The sequence below is a fragment of the Euleptes europaea genome, chromosome 7 (assembly GCF_029931775.1).
Source record: "Euleptes europaea isolate rEulEur1 chromosome 7, rEulEur1.hap1, whole genome shotgun sequence".
NCBI lineage: Eukaryota > Metazoa > Chordata > Lepidosauria > Squamata > Sphaerodactylidae > Euleptes > Euleptes europaea.
In genome coordinates, this window is record NC_079318.1 from 2,480,673 (window position 1) to 2,494,727 (window position 14,055).

Genomic DNA, 14,055 nt, shown 5'->3' on the forward strand with positions numbered 1-14,055 from the left:
TGCACCGCTTGCCGCCCTACCGACGTCCGGCGCTCGGAGTTGCTCATCGCAGGCATCGCAGCCGCGGCTTCCTTGGATGCTTTGGCGACCCCGCTGGTGGCCTCCTTCTCCCCGCTCTCCCTCCCCGGCTTCGCTGGCTGCTCAGGGGTCTCTGCTCATCTTGGCGGGGGGGGGGGGCGGATTCTCCCGGCCACACCCTGCACCCGTTGGAGCTGCCATTAAGTATCCCCCCAGTGCTGTCAGGAAAGCTGCAGCCGGGCTTGAGCGGGGCGCGGGATAGTCCCGAGACGCCAGGCTGGGCCCCCGTCTCGGGACAAATGTGCTCCTGTAGTGTTTTGTTAAGCTCTAAGCTTGGCATCAAAGAACTGTTGTCCTTGGTACTGCTGTAACTATTAGCGCTACTTATATCTGTGTTTTAATACATAAATCAGGAAACATTGGAGAGCGAGCAACAACAGATTGGCATCCTGTGACATCATGACACTATTTCTGGCCACATAACTGGAAGCATTATCACAGTGTCGCCAGCTACTCTAGGATTCATTTGCAACTTTATGGTAATGGTGTTCTACCACCACCACCTTGGAAATAGTAACCCTACTTCAGAAAGAAGTTAATTTTAAAAAAAATGTCACTGACACTAACACAATCTTAGGGTTATTGCCAAACTTATTTTAATTGAAGCTGAAATGTGAACATTTATATTAGGCATGTGCAAGATGAATACTAGATAGACAGAAAACGAAGACAAATTTTGACCTTTGGAGGTCTGCTTCAGAAAAGAAATTCAGAGCCAGACATAGGACAGAAAGCCCTTTCTTTTCTTTCAACTTGCGAAATGCAGAGGCATGACTGAAGCAATCATGCTTTATCACCCTTAAGTGTACTAAGATTACATCCCCGTAGAAATCCAAATTAGACCCAGACAAATGGAGCTAATCATGCCGAGCGCTCCAGAGTAACATGCTGTTAACAAATATCGTTTGCAAAGGCTGTTTCAACTTCATGCCATGCTGATAGTGGCTTTTCAGCTACTTTACTGGAATTCTCTGGTTGCAAGTATGAAGATAGAGAATGAGATAAAGGAAGTGTTTAAGAATGGTAATGTACTTACTGGGATTCCCACAATGAGATGTTTGTTACCTTCTATAATCTCTGGACCATTTATTTGAAGAGTTAAAGCAAACTGTCTCTAATGCTACCAAAAAATAAAGTGTAACAGCTATTTCTGATACAAAGATACACACATTTATATCAACTGTTCCTAGATATTTAGTGTAGAAATGGACTACCAAAAGTTGAAAGATTCACTGAAAGTAATATACATACAAAGCTGGTACCATTCCTCTTGATATAGATAACTAACTTTTGTATTAATGGGGCTTTCTGAATTTTGGCATATTTAAAGACTCATCATATATGGAGGTCACAATTCTATACACACTTCTTAGGAAGTAAAATAGATCAGGTTGCAGTCCTTAAAAGGAGTTTGATTCAGGGAACTGCTTAGATTAATGATTGTAAAATCTCCATCTATATATGTACATTAAAAACAGTGCCCGTAGATACACAATACCATGAGTTGTTGTAAACCTGTCAGTATGGGCCCAAATGACCTTGATTTTGCCTTTTCAGGATGATGCACATACTACATGTCAAATCATGTGTTAATATTAGTCCATATTTCAAAAGTATATTGATCAAGTATTCTGCTATGCTTGGGATATGGTTCACGCAATTCTTTTCTGCTCACTCCAACTCCTTTGGCCACCCTCCTCAAGCATGTACTTGTGAGAAAAACCATTAAAATGAAAGTAGGAAATCACAAAACATGAAATTTCTAGTCAGAAATGTATTTTTCACATGCTGATTATGCAGGTTGCCCCAGCCAAGACCCATAAACACTTAGTCCACATTATATGGTTGCTCATATACTACTCAAGCAAATACTTGGGGATGCCTGAGAGGGCCCAACTAAGTAAAGAAAAAAATCCTCTGAACTAACCCTACAAGACTTCTAAAGACAGTGAATGTATTCAATAAGAAGAAAAAGGGGGCTGGGAATAGACCTGCAACCCAGTGAAACTGAAAACAGCAAGCAAGCAAGCAAGCAAGCAAGCAAGCAAGCAAGCAAGAAAGAAAGAAAGAAAGAAAGAAAGAAAGGAGGGAAAATGAGGGAAAATGAGGGAAAATGAGGGAAAATGAGGGAAAATGGGTATTCTTTAAAAGGGCCTGACCTTGATGGCCTAGGCTAGCCCTATCTTGTCAGATCTTGGAAGCTAAGTAAGGTCAGTACTGGTTAGTACTTAGACGGGAGACCACCAAGGAAGCCCAGGGTCACTATGCAGAGGAAGGCAATAGCAAACCAGCTCTGTTCATCTCTTGCCTTGAAAACCCTACAGGCTCATTGTAAGTCTGGTGCAAATTGATGGTCACTTTCTCTCACTCTTAAAAAACAATTATATATAAAAAAAATTAAAACCAACATCACTAAGTCAAGATTTATATCTTTATATATAAAGATATATAAAACATTCTTTGTGTCAGAATAAAACATATACCAAGTACATTTCAACAGTGTCTTTATCAATGGTCCATTATCTCCAAATAACAGTGCAGCGTAATTCTACGTCAAAAAATCCGCAAACATCGACATAAACTCTTCTTGGAGCTCAAAGGAGACCCCATCCTCCCTTTTCCACCAGCTGAAAACCGGATTGAATCCAAGCCATTGAACCATAAACTTCAACTGGATCTACTAGTACTTCTATAATTGTATTTACTACCTCTTTTCCCTCTGTACTAGAACTCTGCTGGTATCAGAGATAAGTAGAAATACATGGGGGTACATTCCACAAAAGGAGAATCCTGCACACATTTTCTTACTTTGTGAAAAATGCCATTTTCCATGCCTTAGTTTGTATTTCAGTAGGGCAAGACTGGTGCCCCTACATGGGGAGCGAGAGAGGCAGCAACAAGTACTTGGCATAGAATGTTCACTCCAATTCTGAAGCACAGAAAAGGTGCAAGTTTGGGGCTAAAACAAATTCTAATCCATGTTTACTTGGACCAGGTGAAGCTAATATGGGCAATCTGACACTGATCTCCTTGGCACTGGAGGATGCATGGATTCCACAATGCTTTTCCTGTGTGTAAGAATGATTAAGAGAGCCAGCAAGGTGTAGTGATTAAGGTGTTGGACTAAGTCCTAGGAAACCCAAGTTCACATCCCCACTTGTGCCGTGGAAGCTTGCTGGGTGACCTTGGGCCAGTCACACACTCTCAGCCCTGATCCTGGCTAGTATTTGAATGGGAGACCTCCAAGGAATACCAGGGTCATGATGTGGAGGCAGGCAACAGCAAACCACCTCCAAACGTCTCTTGCCTTGAAAACCCTACGGGGTTGCCATAAGTCAGCTATGGCTTGACAGCAAATAAATAAATAAATAAATAAATAATGCTTATTTCTCCTTCTGCTTGGGTACTGCTTAGTGGCAGCAGCCGCTTCTGGCCTCTTAGCTCCAGGGCACCACACCAGCTGTTACTGCTCTTAGCCTAGCATCTGAAACCCACCATGTTTCAAACACGGAGTTATAAGTACACTAATTTGTTATGGCTTATGTATAGATTAACATGTAATGAACACAAATGTTAATCTTTACTATAGTTTCACGTCCACTAGTATGGAGTTATACTACATCTTCAAGCTTGCATTCTCTATATGCTTTAGTAGAGCCCATCGATCATAACGGAACGTGCAATTGTTATGCATAAATGAGATTCTCCTTGGTTCTCAGAGAAGCACTTGAAAGATGGAAAGTTGCCAAACACAACAACAGATGGACTGTGAATGGATTCAAGAAGTTAAAAACAGAATAAAGGGATATAGCTACCAGCTTGTCTGCTAAAACAAAACAAAAAATGGAAAATCTCAATTTGATTTCCTGACATGGAAACAAGGTAGCCTAGCTGAAGAATAAAGCAAACAGCTACTTCTTGACCTTTTATTAAATTCCAGAATTTTAATTTGGCAGAGAGCTTGTATCTCAACACCGTAAACCTGAAGCTAAAACTGTTGTTCATATTCCATAGTACCCCATTGCTTAGCAGACATTAAACTGAACATATGATTATGGTTAATACATTAATCTTCTCAGTTGAATTAACCACTAGTGGGGATGACCCACTTTGTTCATCTACAAATTGATCAAATGGAAACACTTTTTTTTAAAAAGCCTGAACAACAACACATTCCCCTCTGTACAAATGAGGAGAAAAACATACAAGGAAGGTCCGAATCATTTTTGTTGTCTCTTTTTACCAGTTACTCACATTTAATTCAAGCATTTAAATCATAGTTGATTTAAGCCACTTCTGAACTTGATAGACAGAAAAATCTTAGCCCTTTGTCTCCACTAATAATCACAGATAGGAATCCCCTGCAGCAACAAACTCAATGGTATATGTGTCCACTGACAAAGCAGAATTGATATTACTGAAACATATAATTACAGTGAATCTCCCCCTTCTTTTCTGCTTCCAGTCTTTGCACAAGTAGGACAGATATGGGCATCGTTGTTCATGGTTTCTCTGTCATATTTAAAAATAAAAACTTTATACAAGTTTGTTAGCACAGAAATTAACAACCCAGCAAATGGTGACATATTTTAAAGGAAACACATCTTGTCATATTTATTTTATTTAGTGAAACCGTTTTCGTGCCACCTTTCCTCCCCAACAACGAACTTACCTTTCCTTCTTTCCACCTACCAACAAACTTACCTTTTATCTGCCCGCCCATCTTTGGTTACATTAAAACACATTTACTTCATTTATACCCCGCCTTTCTCCACATCATTCACCTCTCCTCCGTTTTATCCTCACAACAACCCTTTAAGGCAGGTTAGGCTGAGAACATGTGACTGGCCCAAAGGCATCCAGTGAGCTTCCACAGCAAACGGAGGATTTGAATGTGGGCCTCCCAGATACTAGTCCAAAACTTTAACCACTACACCACACTGGCTTTCATGGGTGGCTGCTGTTGAACAGTAGCAAGCAGCAAGGCCTGGAGGTGAGGTGAGGGCCAATAAATTGAAGCTTAATCCAGACAAGACCGAGGCACTGTTGGTCAATTGATAGTTTTGTTCTGTTTTTATGTCTCTGGCCTTGTGTTAGTGGCTTATGGTTTTTATTTTGTTAATTTATTATTATAATTGTAAGTTGCCAAGAGCAGAACTTGAAGAGGCAGCATAGAAAGTTCCTAAATTAAAAAAAAAAAAAAAAACACTCCTAAGTCATTCTTCAGTCAAAGCAAGGATACAAAATGTATGACATTCTCATATCCAGCTCCGTAATAATTTTATTTATTTATTTAACATATTTCTATGCCTCCTCTTCAGAGTCCTGCTGAAGGAAAAACAACAGAACAATATCAAACAAGCCATTATTCAAAAACCATATAGAAATTATCCATAAAACAGAACCAGGTAATTTTAAAAGTTGGGAAGATAAAACTTCAAATTAAAAGCCCAGGTAAAAACATGTTTTAGCCCAGCAGCTGAAAGAAAGTAAAGTAGGTGCCAGGCAAGACTCAAGGAGAAAGGAGTTTCAGAGGGAAGGAACCACCACAGAAAATGCCGTCTCTAGTCACCACCGACCTAACCTTTGAAGGCAGCAGCAGAGGGAGCAGGACTTGAGAGGCAGATCTTAACTGGCAGGCTGGATATATACAGGAGGAGACTCATTAACCAACAGGAGTAACAATCAGATATAAAGATTTTCTTGCTCCCAACAATTAAAAATTTCTACTCCTGTATTGAGGAAAAATATTACGTTGGGAGAGTTTACAGAAGATGGAAGACCTATATATCAAGAACAAATTCAAGATAAGAATGTCAGATTTCTTTTTGCCTTTCCAGATTTAAACATTTATTTCTGTGATATATCTTTTGAACGTCTAAATAGCAATTTGATAGACATCACAGGGAAATAGTTGTTGCTCTATTAAATTGTTTCTGGCAACAACTGTAGGTAACTGGATTTCATAATACCTTATTTGTATTATTTCACCAGCAGTTTTGCTAGCAAAATGCCAGCTCCACTAGCAAAGCAGAAAATGGTTTTTACCTTTTCCTTCCTCTCACTGCAGACTGCTCCTGATGTGTTTATGAAGGTTCCCTGCTCTCCAGAAGAAGAATTTTAAAGGGGATCTGTGGGCAGCAGTAAGAAGCAGCTCGGCTAACTTTGTCCCACTCCCAGAATTATATATCCAACAGAGTTTTGAAATGAGCTCAGCAGGCAGGAAGAATTATCTTACATGTTTTATTGGTTTATTTATGTATATAGGTATACAAACTTTGTATATGTGTATATGTATACATACTTTGTCCCTAAGCTAACAAAGTGTCCCTAAGCTAACAAAGAGAAATAAGCAGAGCTTTTAAAAACTTTGTCTGGAAGCTTTATTGGTCCAAAATGTGGCACTCGGGCTACTAATGGGACTGGATTTAGGGATTGTATCACCCCTGTTCTGAAAGATCTGCACTGGCTAGTCATCTGTTTCAGGGCACAATTCCAGGTGCTGGTTCTTACCTCTAGGCTATAAATGACTCTTGTACTTTTCAGTCTGCTAGTTAAGATCCTTCTCCAAACCCTGCTTGCTGTGCCCCTGCCTGCAGTGATGAGGTGACTACAAGAGACAGGGCTTTTTCAGTGGTGGCAATTTGTCTTTGGAATGCCCTCCCACGTGAGACTCACTGAGTGCCAGACTTACTTTTCTTGAGGTGCAAGCCCAAAATATTTCTTTTGATCTAGGCTTAAACGGTGCTGTTCCATCTTTTTTAGTGTTTCTAGTCTGAGAAGTGTTTTATGAATACTCAGTTTCAGCTGCAGAATAGTGTTATTATGCTTTTATGTCCTAGTTTCATGGCTTGTTTTTATGCTGTTGGTTTTACTATTTTATTGTATGGTTTTGCTTCGTGAGCTGCCTTGAATAGGTCTCTGGAGAAGTGGCTTGTAAAATTTTCTAAATCAATAACCCAACTTAAAAAAAATGCTACTTATTCACAAATGACAAAAAAAAATCCTTAGTATTTTGCTGATCATGTGGCATTCTCAGAGTTTTAGCTATAATGTTGCTGGCAACATCCTACCTCTTAGTACTGATTTCAGATTCAGCTTGGCTTGACGGTGCAGATCTTCCACGCATGGTGGCCTTGTGGAAGGTAGAAACACATTCTCCTGCTGATGCCAGGGGGCGGTGTAATGGACCGTCCATCTACTCTCTTCATCTAGATTGGAGACAGCTGTAAAACACAAAGGCAGAGAGTGAAACGTTGAGATTAAACTAAGTGGTGTCAGCTCTTCAAAAACTGTCGAAGTAACTAATCAGCTTGTGGAAGAAAAAAATGTGAACCATATCAGCTCACCATCTTCAATTCTCCAACTATAAACTACCACTGTTGCTACTATACATTATCAGATTGGCTGCTAGGACCTCAGCCTGAGGCACTTTAAATCTTTAAATACCCTGAGGCACCACACTCTGTGTGGAATAAAATCAGAGCCTTCTAGCAACTGCCAGCAGTGGGCAAGACAGAGAACAAACAGCAAGAGAAACACAGAAGCTGTATCTGTATACCGACATATTTTTAAAAGCATAGGCACCAGCCCCAAATACCACACGCTAGCCACCATCATTGAGTTAGTTGCAGCCCTCAGCTGCCAGACGCGGGACATGGCAAACTCAGTCACAGACTCACTGTAAGAGCCAGGCCCCTCCCCGCCACCCTTGGCGGCTATCAGCTCTGCTTCTAACAGCCAAACAGGACTACTACTCATTTGTGGCCTTCCTCCTACCTCAAGTTGCTCACTGGTAATGGCATATTTTAAAAGACAAAAAATAAGAAGAGATTACTCAGGTCATGATTTTTGGATACTGTGGATTCTAAATCTAAATACAATGAGTTCCACTCCCAGTTTTCCATAAGAAGAAGAAGAAGAGTTGGTTTTTATATGCTGACTTTCTCTACCACTTAAGGAAGAATCAAACTGGCTTACAATCACCTTCCCTTCTCCTCTCCACAACAGATACCCTGTGAGGTAGGTGAGGCTGAAAGAGCTCTAAGAGACCTGTGACTAGCCCAAGGTCACCCAGCTGGCTTCATGTGGAGGAGTGGGGGAACCAACCCAGTTCACCAGATTAGCCTCTACCACTCATGTGGAGGAGTGGGGAATCAATCCCAGTTCTCCAGATCAGAGTCCACCGCTCCAAACCACCGCTCTTAACCACTGCATTATGCAGGCTCCATTAAGCATCATTATATATCAAGTACAGGAACAGAACACCACTGAATGGACCTTCTGGGGGTATTTTAGGGGAAGAAGAGTTGGTTTTTATACCCCACTTTTCTCTACCAAAAAGAGTCTCAAAGTGGCTTACTATCACCTCTAAACCCCCCCCCCCCGCCCACAATAGGCACCTTGTGAGGTAAGTGAGGCTGAGAGAGTTCTGAGAGAACTGCGACTGGCCACATATCAGCCAACAGGCTTCATATGGACGAGTGTGGAATCAAACCTGGTTCTCCAGATTAGAGTCTGCTGCTCATGTGGAGGAGCAGGTAATCAAACCCAGTTCTCCAGACCAGAGACCACCACTCTTAACCACTACACCACATTGGCATCATGGTTTCATGGAAGTCATCTATTTTTAACTCCTTATGACATACTGTCTGGCAGCCCCCTCGTACAGGTTTCATAACATACTGCTGCATCTCCAAACCACCATAAGATCTATATACATCCACACTGAATGGCCTACAGAAGGGTGGACTGGCCAGGGAATGTTCCCAGTGGGCCCCTGCCCTGGATGGCCACTGGCAGCCAGGAGGAAGCAGAGCCAGGCCCCAGCAGCTTTACAAGCACAGCAGGGGCTGCTTCACTTGGACCGTCCGTTGCCTCATTTGGCACAACTGCTGGTTGGCAGCAGTGCAGGAGGAGGCAAGGGGGCAACCCTTCCACCCACTGCTGGTGCTGCTGCGTCTGAGCTGAGTGGCTCCTGCACTGCTGGTTCACAGAGGCACAGATATTAGTGAGTTTGAACTTGTTTCTAGGCCATAACTTCCCAGTCTACCTCTGCTTCTGTAGGAGTTGTGGCATGAATGATTGGGGAGTTAGGGAAAGCCCCAGACTCACTCCTACGCCTTGCCACATAAGCAGACTTCTATCCCATGGAACTGGCTTAATGAGTATGCTTACACCGGTTGACTTGTTTGAATTTTCTTTATCTCTTCTGTTGTTTAATATCAAGACCGTGACTCTTCAGTGTTCCACACAGATAAATTCTCCCTGTCACTAAAGAAATACCCAACTTTGCAAAATCCTAACATCTACAACCAGCCACTTCATCAGCCTTGGAGATCAGGTGCAGAAGAAGAGTTGGTTTTTATATGCTGACCTTCTCTACCACTTAAGGCAGAATCAGACCGGCTTACAATCACCTTCCCTTCCCCACAACAGACACCCTGTGAGGTAGGTGGGGCTGAGAGTGTGTGACTAGCCCAAGGTCACCCAGCTGGTTTCATGAGGAGGAGTGGGGAAACAAATCCAGTTCACCAGATTAGCCTCCCCTGCTCATGCGGAGGAATGGGGAATCAAACCCGGTTCTCCAGATCAGAGTCCACCGCTCCAAACCACTGCTCTTAACCACTACATCACGCTGTGGGGGAACTTAACCAAATGCTGAATCTCTCTCAGCATGAGATATATTTGGGATATCGAGTAAGCCTTGCATTGCTTGTTACTGTACATACAGTAATAACACACACCCTTGCAGCGCTGTTTTGCTTTAGAAACACTGAATGCCAAAAGGAATAAAGGTGATGGGAAAACATTCAGCAGCATATAAAGGTGTTTTGCGTCTTGATACAGCAAATTAACAAACTGCACGGCTTATCTGTTATTGTTGCATTCTCAGTTACTTTTTATTTGTATAGGTACCATGGTAACCTTCCCCTGTTTAACCATAATTCCAGCACTTTCATAAGTATATGTACATGATCAGTTTGCCCTTAGATTCCCTCATGCATTAAGCTACTGACCTCTTTTACATCTAAATTCATTATATTGGATACAACCAGAAACACATCATGCAGCAAGGCAGATAATGCTGACAACGGTACGTGACCGACTTCTCTGTCCTTCCAAATCAAAGGTCAAAGCCAAAAGATAATGAACAGAAACTATACCCACTACTTGATCACATCAGTCATTCTTGTCTTACACTACACACTTGATCTTAGCCAAAAGGCCGAGAAGCGATCTTGTCTTACAGAAAATGACAGATATGTTAAATGGTAATAGAAAGGAGGGGAAACCCCTTTTTATAGGGAAATTGACAAATGCCGCTTGGCAGTATTTTATTACCGTGCCCCTCCCCCCTTACTGCCTAGAGCGTGAACCTTAACATACCAAATTCAGTTTTGGGCTCAATGCAGAATACGTTTGTTTGTTTGATTGTTGGAAAGAAGAACAAGCCTGTTGCTAACATGATTAATTCAGATTAATTTTTTGCTGTAAACCAAAACTATTGGAGAATCACGTTGGAACTACTCAAACACCAACTACAAGTTTCTGCCGGCACAGTACAAAAAGGTTAAGTACACAGAAATCAGTCTAGACTATGATTTCTGTCTGTAGCTGTTTCTGCATAACAACTGATGCAGATGGGGATTGACCAAGATTTTAGGGTAAACATCTTGGCACGTACAAGTATTACATTTCAGCTGTACTATACTGCATTGCAAAAAAAAAAAAAAAAAAAAAAAACCTCATTCTACCTTTCAAGTGGTGCCCCTGGCAGACAAAGAAAATCAGAAGGCTCTAATCCAAAAGTTTTGAACAACAACAACAGAAGAGCAGGTGCCCAAGCCCACTGCCTTTAATAATTATGAAGTGACAAACTAAACAAGTTATGCCCTGGGAAAAATAAAAGCAAGTCATTTAACATTTCTGTAAGTTTGATGCAGCTTTTCCACACACAATAAAATCTAAATGCATTCCAAGTACAAATTAAAAACTGAAATGAGAGGAGCCTTATTTACTTACTCTTTTTCTTGAAAAATTTGATTAAGGATTTGAGCTTTGTATTGATGAGCACCACCATTTCAGAGTAGCTTGTCTATGTTCTTGCAGTATGGATCCCATAGAAAGCAAGAATTTCACGTGGGAAAACGAATTTCCAGCGCTTCCAAACAGTTCTTGTAAACCCTACTAACTTTGTGCTTCCCCCTTTCTACTGCTCACGCCCCCTTTGTTTCTTCTTTCTGTGTAACTTTGAGTTTGTCCTTAATGTCCTATCAATTAGAAGCCATTAACAGTCCTTGAACCTGAAAGCTTCCTTCTGAAACATAATGCGGTTGACTGCAAACAGCCAATTACAACGGGCAAGGAAAGGGTGGAAAGAGGAGAGCCAATCTTTGTCCATGTTTGCATGGAAGCAAGATGGAGATTTCTGCTTCAGTGCTCCTTCATACATGACTCTCCCTGCCTCTCCTCCAGCAAATCAACAGTTCCCCTCTGTGTTTCGTCTGCCATTCCAGGTTGTACTCCACAGCCAAGATGAAAAATTGTAAGAAATTTTGCCCTGGCAAAGCTTTAATAGAATCTTTTTACAGGGCAGAAGAAGCAGTGGATGCTTTCATGCCCATGCGTTATATTTTCCCAGGCTAATTGTGAGGATATGGAATTTGAACTGCCTGGGACAGTGAGACTCTCCAACTACTGTATTCCCAAACCCGTCCCCGCCCCCCCAGCCCCTCCTTCCCATTCCAAGTGCTGCAGTAATGCTCTGCCGACTACGCAATAGCGCTATGAAGAGGTTTCGCCTTTTTGTGCAAATTGCACCTTTCCCCCTCTTAATCGGTACATCTTAGTTGGTTTCTAACATGCTTGTTTCTTGATGTCGTCTTGCCTACAGAAATCTCCACACATCTTATTTGTCAACTACAAACTGACGAAAAACTAAGTGGATTGCACGCTCTGTTTTTCATTCAGTCACTCGTTTGCTTTGTTCAAAGGAAGTTTAGAAATGGCATGACAAAAGGGGGGGAATGCTTAATAATTAAGCAAAGACCATTCGGCTTCACAGAAAATGCACCCTCCTAGAAACTTAAAACAAAACAAAAACCTCCCTAGGGTAGTTAATGAAGAGCTTTTGAAATAAAACATTTATGCTATTTCTAGAAATGAGCATCCCTTTATCCCATTCGAAGCGATTCACAATTCTGCAGAGAGAGAAAATGTTAAGCAGGGCTTCAGTGTGCTCAGCGGGGCATGCCTGCCGCACAATGGTGAGGCTCAAGAAGTCAGAGCCGGCCCCTTTCAGAGACAGCTCCGCAACGCTTTGGCCTCATGTTGAAAAGAATTCTCTTCCCCCCCAAAAAAACACCAACAGCAGGGGCCAGCCGGCCAGCCAGTCCGCCCCAAATGAGGCCAACATGGGTTTGAACCTTTGGGGTAGTTGCACACACAGAGGCAGATGCTCTTGAGAAACAGTTCAAGCCTCAGCAAATGGCCCGACAATCACAAGTGCCTGGAACAGACAGCAAGTACAAAAACGTTTCCGACAAGAGAAATATAAAACAGTCCTATTTGTTATTATTAAATAATATTAGCACATTATCTGGATACTTACAGGACAATGGTTAGCACATTACCTTTGTTACTTTTTGCAGGACAATGATTCAGCTCAAACCCAACCCCTTTCTGACTATATATTACTCTTCCTACACACTTGACACTGAGAGACACCGTCCTTCAGTGTTACTCCTCTGAAGGAGTCGGCCACAGCTGCTGGCGAAACGTCAGGAAAGAAAATACCAAGACCACGGTTACACAGCCCGGATAACCTACGAGAACCAATGAACTCTGACCGTGAAAGCCTTTGACAACATTTAGTCCTATTTGTCATTTATCTTTTATTATTCTGAAGGATCTAACCATTTTTAAGCTTTGGCGTTTAAAGCCTCAATCGCTTTTATTTAGCAGTAACAGAATATCTGAAAGAGCCTGGGTCATTCTCTTACTAGTAGTTCCCTTCTGAAAAGAGCACTCCTCTAACTGTTCAATATGTACAAATGGGAAAAAAGCCCGTGCAATTCTGAACAGCAATCAATGACATAAATTTAGCTGAGGGACTAGAGAGGATGGCATTAACTGCAAAAGTCACACAACTTCACCGGCTGCCTTCACTGGCATTCCAAACTTAAAACGTAAATCCAGTCACACGCCTCTCTCACCAGCCCACCTTTGGAAGATGCAGCAAAACAGCACAAATAAGCAAGATTACACGACCACCAAAGAGTAAATAAAGAATTTCAATCTCACACTCTGAGATTAAACAATTAAACTTTTGCCTCGTCAGCTGACACGAAACACCCAATCAGGGCAGGGTGTGCATTCAGATATATCTGAATGCACACCCTGCCCAGAAGTGCTTCTAAACTGAGTTCCCACAGGGAACTCAGTGCCAGAGCCCTGCGGCCAGTCTCCACGGTGATCCCATGGTAGATCTTACATGTAGTCAGACCTTAGTTATACTCCAATGTACAGTATAATGAAGAGATGTTCGGGCTTATGAACAGAGTTACGTAATTGTTCAGCAGTCCTGCGACCCGGTCTGTTATCAAGAAGATATTAAATAAATGGCAGTGACTTCCTTAAAGTGTCCCAGGGCTGTAGGAAAGGAGACTGAAGACAAAAAAGAGGAAGATAAAGGAAACACAATCAAATTATTACAATAAAAAGAATTATGCCAGATGAAGCATCAGTACCATTATTTATATCCAGTTCTCACTACCAAATCCCATTTGATTTGGGACACTATCACATAATCTTTTTTCTTACATTTGTAATGAGATGGATCTACTACTTCCTCTTCTTGTGAAAATTGCTACAATGTTGCTACTTTTAATGACTTTCACAAGTAACAAACTTCCAAAGTGGGGGAAAGTATCAGTGGCTGCTTTTATGTCGCGTTACTGAGGGAAGCCCTCTACC

The 14,055-nt window shown here is 41.8% G+C and overlaps 1 protein-coding gene across 1 annotated transcript in view; it reads right to left on the reverse strand.

Moving 5' to 3' along the window:
* Positions 1 to 14,055, reverse strand: part of NHSL1 (NHS like 1) — a 154,788-nt gene that overhangs the window by 66,570 nt on the left and 74,163 nt on the right. The window contains exon 2 of the mRNA XM_056852540.1: positions 7,152 to 7,304. Coding sequence (XP_056708518.1) covers positions 7,152 to 7,304 — 153 coding nt within the window. The remainder of the gene's footprint in view (positions 1 to 7,151; positions 7,305 to 14,055) is intronic.